The following is a 10,053-nucleotide window of genomic DNA, read 5'->3' as shown; positions in this document are numbered from 1 at the left end:
CTAAATGTTGAGTTGCAATGGTGGGTTAAAGATGTAAAATGTTTTTGATGGTAAAGTTGTAAAATGATTAGAAATTGACAGTCAAATTAACTACAAACACTACATTTGTAGATATGAGCACAGACCATTTTGGATCATGGTATTGGCAATTCTGTTACACAGCTGTTTATTAGCTCATTATAAAACAAATTATATCAAAATGTGCACACTAAAAAGTAGCTATTGCTCCAGATTGCTGAAGGTTGTGTAATGCAATGGTAGAGATAGTTTCTAATGAGTTAATACTTCTGAAAATGTGGTTTGGAACGTGGGATCTCTCCAAAGCATTCAATAAACATAGAAAAATCCCAGTTGTTCGTTTAGATTACATTCATGAATCTCCAGTGTATGGAAGTGTATTCCTTCTTATTTCATGTCACTTAAAACTGGGTCTCAGCGACACTTTTTCTTGTGTAAAAAGACAACACAAAAATACTCAAACACATGAAAAAGTACTTAATTCAAATCCTACTTATGTAAAAGCTGTAAGACATGTATTGCCAGCACCCTGTAATTAAAGTAACATAAGTAAAGGTACTTGTTCTGCAGAAAAATACCCCATCACACATCTATTGCCATTATTACAAGCCAAAAAGGTTAAGTTCTGGTTTAATCTTTAACAATGTATTGTATTTCATAAGCAAATCATGATTTAGCTTCGTATGACAAATAACTTAAGTTGTTGGATATATTGTGGAGTAAAATGTACAATACTCAGCATGAGTGCCTAAAAATTGTAATGAAGTACATTAGATCTTCTTGACAAATTTCATAGGACACATGAGTTTTAAATCATTCCCATGCTGGCTCATCAGTAGTAATGCGTTTTCCATCAATTACCAATGATTGTTTGCCAGAGCTGAAGGCGAGAGCAACAATAGTGACTGAGCAGAAAACAGCAACTTGGAATTTGGCGGAAAAACTTAGAAGAAATGTTTCTGATGCTCCAGATAAAGAAACTTGGCATTCAGAGGAAGGACTGCAGTCAAAAAAAGGATGCAAAGATGGCACCAACGTAGGTATATGTCATTAACGCCCATCAACAGTATTTGTGTAATTATGCCCAGTGCCAAAACCAGAAGGCAAAAGTTGCACACTGTATGTTTAAAGATTTCCCCACATCAGCTTGTTTTCTTATGGTCCAGTTAATAAAACATGAATCATGCAGGCTGGACAAACAGGACCCCCATGGCCATTCTTATAATGCATCAGGTTGTTGTAGCCACGGCAGAATGATACTGTTTGTTCACACTGAAAATCTGTTTTGATTCAAGTAACTGCTATTCACAAGACTTCATGAATAATGTTTTATTGAAATTAGAAAACAAGGAAACATCAAATAGAATCATTCTCTGCTAGAAATACAACTACTGAGCTTGGCTATTCAAAATAAATGCTAATCAATTTCCAAATTTAAATGATTTTGTTTATAAAAGCCACTGTTGCTGCAACAATTCATCAGAGTATTAAATCAGACACAATGACGAAATAATGCAGAGGTAAATACCAATTTAAGACGGAGAGTTGTGGATGTCTGTCATAAAAATAGTGTTTACAGTGATACAGGACACCTTTTTAGAAAAAATAAGTTAAAAAGAAAAGTCTAAAAACGGTGCTTAAATAAAAACTGCAATTAAGGCAGCATGCTCTAGGATGGCCTCAGCAACTGTTCTTACAGTGGGTCTGAGGTCTTTATACAGGAGCAGTTATCACAACAGCTGATTTTATCTACAGAAATAATCATCCTAGGAGAAAACTAGTCTTTTAAAAGGGCAACCATGAGATCAAACTTCTACAATGATATTTCAAGGAAAAATATATATCACTTTATTTGAATGTGTATTATTTGCCGGTACCGCTCAGTTTAAATGTTTTATTTGCTTGAATGGGATACATAACATCAACATTTAGCCATTTAACATTTTCTTATTGATAAAATTTGAGGGCATTTTAAAGTATCATTTTGTCATTAGGGAAAGAGGACAGGGATGTTTTTTCTTTTTTTTTTTTTTTATGACAGAACCAAGTGTAATGCGAACAGACTGCAGCCTTGGAGGTAACCCTTGGCTACTCAAGAGGTTGTAGACCTGAAAGGGATGTTACTCCCATGAATTTCTTAAAATATGTTGCATATAAATATGTTTGAGAGTTGAGCTCTCCAGAGGATGGAGAGGAAGGAGAACTGGCTCTTGTCATTAGAGGAAGTAGGGGGTGGTTGTACGGGGAGGTATCACACGCTCAGAGTCAGGGACGGCACGGAAAAGCTTGGGCTCTCGTCTGTTGACGTCCTTGAAGACCATGATGGATGCAATGTTTCCGCAGCGGTAGCAGTAGTTGGGCGCCGACCACACGGTCACCAGCTTCTCGTCAAACATGAACTTGTAGCCTTCATGAACCAGTTGATGTGCACGGCAGATGAGCTTCAGGTTGTTGATGTGAACAAACTAGAACAAAACATGAGAATTACTTTCATACATCTGAGGCTATGGGTCAAATGGACGTCTTTTTGCCCAATTAGATTCAAATGTTGACGACTCAGCGTACCTCATTGGTAACCTTGGAGCCAAAAAGCCAGCCTGCACCTCGTGGGCTAATAGCCCAGGTGTCCACATCCTCTGGATCTGACCACACAAGATCGCAGAAGGCCCCCTTGTGGGGTATCTCCTGGTTGCGTTCAATGGTGCGGATCTGGTCCAAAGTCTTTATGTCAGGTGAAAGACCACCATGGACACACAGGACCTGCTCATCTATCAACTGGGATTGGAGATTAAAAGATCATGGAGTCAAAATCATGGATTTCACGAAATATCACAGTAAATGATCAGGTCTGCAAAAAGTCAGTCAATAAATGAAGAAGCCTACATCAGTAATATTCCAAAGTGGAGGTTTGCAAACCTCCCTCCTATTCTTTATACCAGACAGCTTGGAAAACTATGGAGGGGCAGCATATGGTCAAAGTCAAAGTTCCTTGGTCAAAGCTCCTTTTTGCAAAAATAAATGCTGACAAGAACTCCATGCAGCAGATTCATCTCCTAGAAATTTCCACAACACGCTTTTTGTGTCCATATGTTAAAGGCTGTCTTGACTCATTCTTATAACGTGAAGTCTGACTACTTTAGAAGCCAATGGTTGTTCTGAACACACATACTTTAAAAAGGCAGGGCGAAAACCTGGTCATCATATGTGTTCAAATGGGGATAATGGCGCACACACTTTATTTTTATATATATATATAAAAAATGACCTGTTTGCATTCAAAATGTACAGCGTATGTGCAAAAAACCATTCAAAGTAGTCTGTCTTGTGGTTTGGTAGAGGGCATTCTTAATATTCTTTAAATCAGCATCTGATCTATTGATCATGGTCTATCACTAAACTAGACTAATGAATAAAATGGAGAAGGACAATATTGAGTAAAGCTGCACAGATCATCACAAAACCAAACCATCTGAAAAAGGACACTGCCATTACGATAGCAAGATTTCCATGCAAGGATATTGGAAAGAGAGAATTGGAGCCACAATCTAAATACACATAATGCTTTTGTATGACCCTCTGCAAAATATATAGTGTTAACTACTGCACCGCTGAGCCACCAAGGAGTTCATTTTAATGGATCACGTGTTTGATTAAATTAAACTGGGGAAAGAAATAATTCTGTTCCAATATCAACTCAAGTAAAGGTGCATAGTGCATACAGTACATTATTCAAGGAGATCAGTAACTGCAGCATGGCTGTATGAGACTGCCCCTGTAAATAACAACTCCTCAAGTTACCTCCCACTGAATGACTATGGGAGTACAGCCATGTTATTAGCCGTTTAACTATCAGCCATGGTTTAATCACTTTAAATCTAATACAAATACATTTGTTCTGCTATCATTATAAACTGTGTTGTGTCTATGGCGCTCTTTTTTCATGCTGAATACACAGGAAACCTACTGTCCGAAAAGACAGACAGACAACATAAGGGGTATGTAGGAAAATACAACCTTGACTCTAATCTGAGTCTATAGCAGATCCATTTCTTCAAGAGAATATATCTATCCCAGATTAGCATGGCTGCTGCGACAACTTTGAATGAATTTGTTCCCAACTGAAAAGTTACAGGACTGATCTTCAGGACAGAGTTTAAGGGCCATTCCAATACTTTTAAATGTTTAAGCCAAATCCTCTTGCTTTGCTTACACCTTCAATTAGTGCAAGGGAAATTAGTCATTTCCCAAATACTGCAGCCATATGTTAAAGTGTTAAAAGTAAGTGGTTTTACTGCAAAAACACGTCAGTAATTAGGACTTTGCTCACAATATAAAAATTCTTATCCTCGCACCATTTTCCACAGCGGACATGTACTTTCCAAGCAGTTCTGTGTTAGTGGGACAGGGGTCCTACCTACCAGTGTCTCCTCTTCGCCCTGTATTGCTCTGCTCACCTCTGCACCATTTTCTCCTCTCTGGCTCAAACTGATACAATCATCATTCTGTAGAAAGTGTACTCGTATTTTCGCTCTGAACCCCCCCATCATAATACTGTGTTTGCTGTCTGAAATGTTCTTATGATTATTTCTTTGCCAACTACTTTTTGTTTACCAACTAGTATGTAGATCTTACATCTCTGAAGTGTCAACGTGACTGTCAAATTTTTGACACATTTTTACAACATTTATGTCTGATAGTTATTTCGGTCTTCTGTTGATCATCATCATATCTTACAAATGAAATGAAAACTTTGTGCCAGCTGAATGACCCTCACTTCAGCACGTGACCTGCACCATCAGGCAGGATTCACAGATCCCTCCGCTATTTCAACACTACTAAAATTAAGACACTTAAATAAAAACTAGGTTAAACATACAGTTCATTATGATATGACAGCGTACTACGGTGAGCTGAAACCAATTGGACCCTGGGAGAACACTTTGAAAAAAATGTCAGCACCACTTACATAAATTAGACACATAGGACTGGACTGGACTGGACTGGCATGGTCCTTTATGATCCCTAAAGCATTGCTTTGGGAAAACTGATCCATGTTTACATATTGTACCAATGATCAAAGATTCACAAGTTATGTTACACTGCACAGCAGGCAAATGTTATCATTTAAGTGATGTGAAAAAAGCATGACTAAACTTACAGCTGCCACAGTCAGCATGTCAAACACTTTTGTGCAATACCGCCAGGCATTTGCATTTCCATACTTTGTTTGGCACTCGTCTAAAAATAAGCAGAACATACATGGCATTTTTTGGTGAGCTTGTGAAACTTAACATTTGCATACATAAACAGTAACGGTGAATAACGTGTACCTACCATAAAAGCCATACACTTGTGTTATTTGTCTGCTTTCGTGGTTTCCACGTAGAAGTGTGATACGATCCGGCCACTTTGCTTTTAAAGCTAGCAGGTGTGTAAATGTCTCCAAGCTATAATATCCCCTGTCTACAAAGTCTCCCTAGAGGAGGGAAAATGAGACAATCAGAAATACATACATTAAAAAGCTGCAGAACTAAGTTGTCTCCAGGATACAGTGCATCTTCATATCTGAACAATTGTAGTTTCATTCTACTTGGCGATGAGCACATACTCATTAAAGCAACATGTATCATATTCAAAGCTTTTTCAAGCCTGTGTGCCCTTTACTTAATTCACTGGCCAGAGTTTGGAGCATTTTAAATCTTATGGAAATCAACTATTTGAAACAAACTACTGAATTAAAAACTATTTCACTGATTAAAAAGTGATCTTCATGCTTCTATTATCAGGGCAGGGTCCATAGTGATGATCTGTTAAACAGAAATAACAGACCGTAGGATGCCATAAACAAAGCTGTGTCATAATAAGAAAAGCATGACCGACAGCCTCTGTGCTATTGTGGTACATTTAATTCAGTTACAACTGACGATAAACAAAAAAACAAACAAATGTACTTACCATGAAAATGTAATTTGTGTCTGGAACTTGGCCTCCAGTTCTGAAGAGCTCGCAAAGATCATAAAACTAAATATAAACATTAAAGAGAGCTCATTTATTCTTGACTTTTTTTAAACATGATTAAACATTAACAAAATCTACATTCTACATGGACTATTATCCACGTGGCTACGTGTTTTATAGCATTCCGAGTTCATGACAACTGAAGCCAATTGCTTGGAGATATTTGTTAAGACTTATCAATAATCATTCTATGAAATTCATAAATATATTGACAAATCTTTTTCCCTACTAAAACACTCAAAATGCGCATTCCATTTATGCAAGCCACTAACTTAATATTTACACAGTTTTCTAATTAAGAAACAATACAATGATTCTCAGTTTCCGGGCTGGATTTTCATTCATTCAACTCAAATTTGGTTACAAGTGATGATAATTTTTCATCCTCTGAGAAGACAAAACAAGAAATTAGCTAAGCCTACCTGACCATGAATATCTCCGCAAACAGTAACTGGAGTTGCGACCGGCTGAACATTGGATTCTTCCAGCAGTAAGTCACAAACATAATCACATAATCTCTGAAAAAGTTAAACATGACAACAGTCAGTGGTCACAGAGGTCATCCAGTTTCAATATGACATCATAACACTTGAAAGCCTATTGATCAATTCACTCTATAAGGAGGCACGAGGAGTGGAATTTAGCTTTTCAAGCCCATCTTTCAATAGTTAAAAACAGACTTGTACAATCAAGATGACAGAGAGAGTTATTTGGCATCAGAACTACTGTGACTCTACTCAGTAAGAGGACAGGGCTCAGGAGAACTTAGACACAAGTATTTGCTCAGGAAAACCTGCCCAGATGAAGTCAAAGAGCCACACTGATATTTTTATTCCTTCGACCTAAAAAACCTGCGCTTACACAGTGACTGTGCGAGTCTCACCCGTTGGTTAGAGGCTAAGTGAATAAAAACAAGGAAGCAATATACAATGTGCAGATAGCAGACTAGTTTAGACTAAACTCAGTGATTTCCTAAAAATGAAGCCCATAAACTGGCGCTGCGGTTAATAACGTTGCCGGTTTGGACTAATGTTACAATGTGGCACATGAGCTAATATTAAAGGCTGTACATTTAAAGTAAGTAGCAACAATTGCTGGAAATAACTACAGGGTGAACATGTATACTGACGAATTGCCAACGATAGGCTTACGTTACTGTTTGCTTTACTGTGCCGTGGCTCCCATGTTTAGCTGTTAGCTAATAGCATTAAGCGTTGCAGCCTCTTCTTTGACTTTCCTATCCACGCTGAGTTTTTCGTCTAAATTGGCCGATATTATCGATGAGGTCGCTAAAATGTGCATGTAAATAAGAACAACCCTCGCCACCTCAGTGATAACTAGCAGTTAACCTAAGTTCCTAGCCACGCATGTTGTACAAACTTCGTATAGTCACTCCGTTGTTTACACTGATATTAACAAACCTAAGATAGCTTCACATCCTTGAACTCACCTTTAAATCATTTTCCGGCAGGTATTTGCAGTGTCTTGCTATTTCAACGTACTTATCAAGGTCTAAAGGCGCCATTATCACAACGCTAAAAGCCAGAAGATTGCTAATATCGTTAGCCAGCTAGCAAGTACCTTTTCTTCTTCCGTTCACCGCTCCTTCAGCTTCAAGTTCCATCACCGGCGTCAAGTCAACTGCTCACATCCTGTAATAGCCTTCAAAATAAAAATCTTTACCGATCAAACAGCCTTCTAGTAATGAAGAACGCCAACATAAAATGAAATAAGCTACACAAAAGAATAATTTGGTGTATTTTACCATACTTGCTCGTTTTGGAAAATGTTCTGAAAATGCCAGTGGCTGTTTTTAAACCTTTATTGCGAAGGTAAACACTAAAGTGTCATTATCTCCATAACTTGACGCTCCCTTCAATGCCGATTGGTGTGCAGAGCAAATGCAACAGCGCCCCCCTGCGCTGATACAATGACAGGTGTCTCTTCCACAACATGACCCGTGGGGAGTGTTCTCCGAAGCGTGGTCAACGCAGCCAGGCTTTCTGTGTGTGAGCCAGTGCTTAAACCCTCCGGCCACACATGACGGGTATCATGAACGTTAACCCAGGCTAACTCATTCACTCAGTTGCAATGCAGTACAATATATTCATTTGACCATTTATCTCTGTGCCTCCCGTTTGTTCCTAACGCGGCACCTGGACCATGTAGGGCTCTTACAGTTTAAACGTGACGCAGCACATTTAAACATTATGCCTAGGAAGTGCACTTATTTATGACACTGTCACATAATGAGCAGAAATCACTTTACTTTTTGGCCAAATCACAGTGAAATTTTACTGATTGCATATTATCTGTGACGAACACCAATAAACTAATCATTAACATTTCTGATATGTTCTATTAGCTGCAATATCAGTAGTGTAACAGACAAGCATTTAGGCATGTTCCACTGTGGTCTGTAGTAGCTGTGCCTTTATAATTCTTTTAGTATGGGGTTGATATGCTGTGTGTGTGTGTGTGTGTGTGTGTGTGTGTGTGTGTGTGTGTGTGTGTGTGTGTGTGTGTGCACACCACTGTAACAGCACTGCTTTGTCCGGTGGCATTACTACCAAATGGCTCAATGAGTTTGTCTGTATGAGTTTGCAGCAGAAGCCACCGTGGAGATCCAGCCAGTTAAAAGAGAGTCACCTTGGTGGCATTGTAAACTCTGACTTAAGGTTCAGCATACCTTTGTAACCCACTGATCTTGCTTTATCCTACACCCCTCTGTGTGTGTCCTTCTTTGTTCGTATATTTAATTTGTTGTTCTGGTCACCAAGTGGCACTAAGCTTAACCAACAGCTGACAGCAGAAGATACACCTGATTATCTTCAATGTCTATGTATGTGTCTATAAACACTTTCAAGGTTGTATTACACATTCATTAGCAGATTTGTGGAGTTCATTGACCTATGGGCACATCTGGGATCTAGTTTTATTATCTGTTCCAAGTATCCAGCTTCTATCATGTACTGCACGTTATAGTAATGGGCAAAATCTTAGAAACATCTTCCAATATAACACAATCCAATGCAAAACTAAAGCTAATGTTACAGCTTATGTATTATTACTGAATTGACTCAATCAGGGCAAATTGGGTACAATTGGCTGATTGGCTACTACTTTCTCCAGGATCTTTGAGAGAAAGGGAAGGTTGGATGTAGGTCTATAATTGGCTAATACACCTGAATCAAGAGTAGGCTTTTTCAGAAGAGGTTTAATACTTTACCACTACTCTACTGTGGTACGTAGCCTGTTAGTAAAGACTGATTGATCATATCCAGTAAGGACGTGTTAATTAAGGGCAGGACTTCCTTAAGTAGCCCAGTAGGAATGGGGTCTAGGAGACATGTTGACGGTTTGGATGAGGAGATTATTGAAGCCAATTCAGGAAGATCAATTGGAGAAAAGCAGTCCAAATGCACATTAAGCCCAACAGCTGTTTCCATGATTCCTGAGTTTGAGGTTGAATCAGACCCTGTTGAGGGCAGGAGGTGATGAATTTAGTCTCTAATAGTTAGAATTTTATCATTAAAGCAGCTCATGAAGTCGTTGCTACTGAGCTCTAAAGGAACACAAGAATCGATAGAGTTCTGGCTCTTTGTCAGCCTGGCTATTGCGCTGAACAGAAATCTAGGGCTGTTTTTATTTTCTTCTATCAATGAGGAGTAGTAGGCTGCTCTGGCATTACAGAGGGCCTTTCTATAGGTTTTCACATTGTCTTGCCAGATTAAGTGAGATTCTCCTAAATTGGTGGCACGCCATATCCTTTCAAGTTTGCGGGTCTGGGAATTATACCAGGGAGCATGTCTCTTTTCTTTGATTATCTCCTTTTTTAGAGGGGCAATGGAGTCGAGTGTCATTCGCAGTGAGTCTGAAGCACTATCGAGCAGATAATCAATTTGGGAGGGGCTAAGATTCGCATAGGGCGCATAGTCCAGTAACAAGTAACCAAGTTATGCAAGGCTCATCTCTATTTGGAAGCTTTCATTCTGAATGTTACATCACTGATACTCA

The 10,053-nt window shown here is 38.8% G+C and overlaps 1 protein-coding gene across 1 annotated transcript; it reads right to left on the bottom strand.

The window, feature by feature from the left end:
• Window positions 1-1,332: 1,332 nt before the first annotated feature.
• LOC139218690 (serine/threonine-protein phosphatase 6 catalytic subunit-like) lies at window positions 1,333-7,635 on the bottom strand. The gene is made up of 7 exons (XM_070850355.1): window positions 7,487-7,635; window positions 6,459-6,554; window positions 5,974-6,039; window positions 5,353-5,494; window positions 5,177-5,256; window positions 2,584-2,793; window positions 1,333-2,483 (listed from the first exon to the last, which is right to left on the bottom strand). The coding sequence occupies exons 1-7, from the start codon at window positions 7,559-7,561 to the stop codon at window positions 2,235-2,237; spliced, it is 918 nt and encodes a 305-aa protein (XP_070706456.1). The 5' UTR covers window positions 7,562-7,635; the 3' UTR covers window positions 1,333-2,234.
• Between the last annotated feature and the right edge of the window lie 2,418 nt (window positions 7,636-10,053).

This window comes from Pempheris klunzingeri, chromosome 19, assembly GCF_042242105.1.
Source record: "Pempheris klunzingeri isolate RE-2024b chromosome 19, fPemKlu1.hap1, whole genome shotgun sequence".
Classification (NCBI taxonomy): domain Eukaryota; kingdom Metazoa; phylum Chordata; class Actinopteri; order Acropomatiformes; family Pempheridae; genus Pempheris; species Pempheris klunzingeri.
The sequence above is the reverse complement of the archived record's forward strand: the minus strand, read 5'-3'. Positions and strand labels throughout refer to the sequence as shown.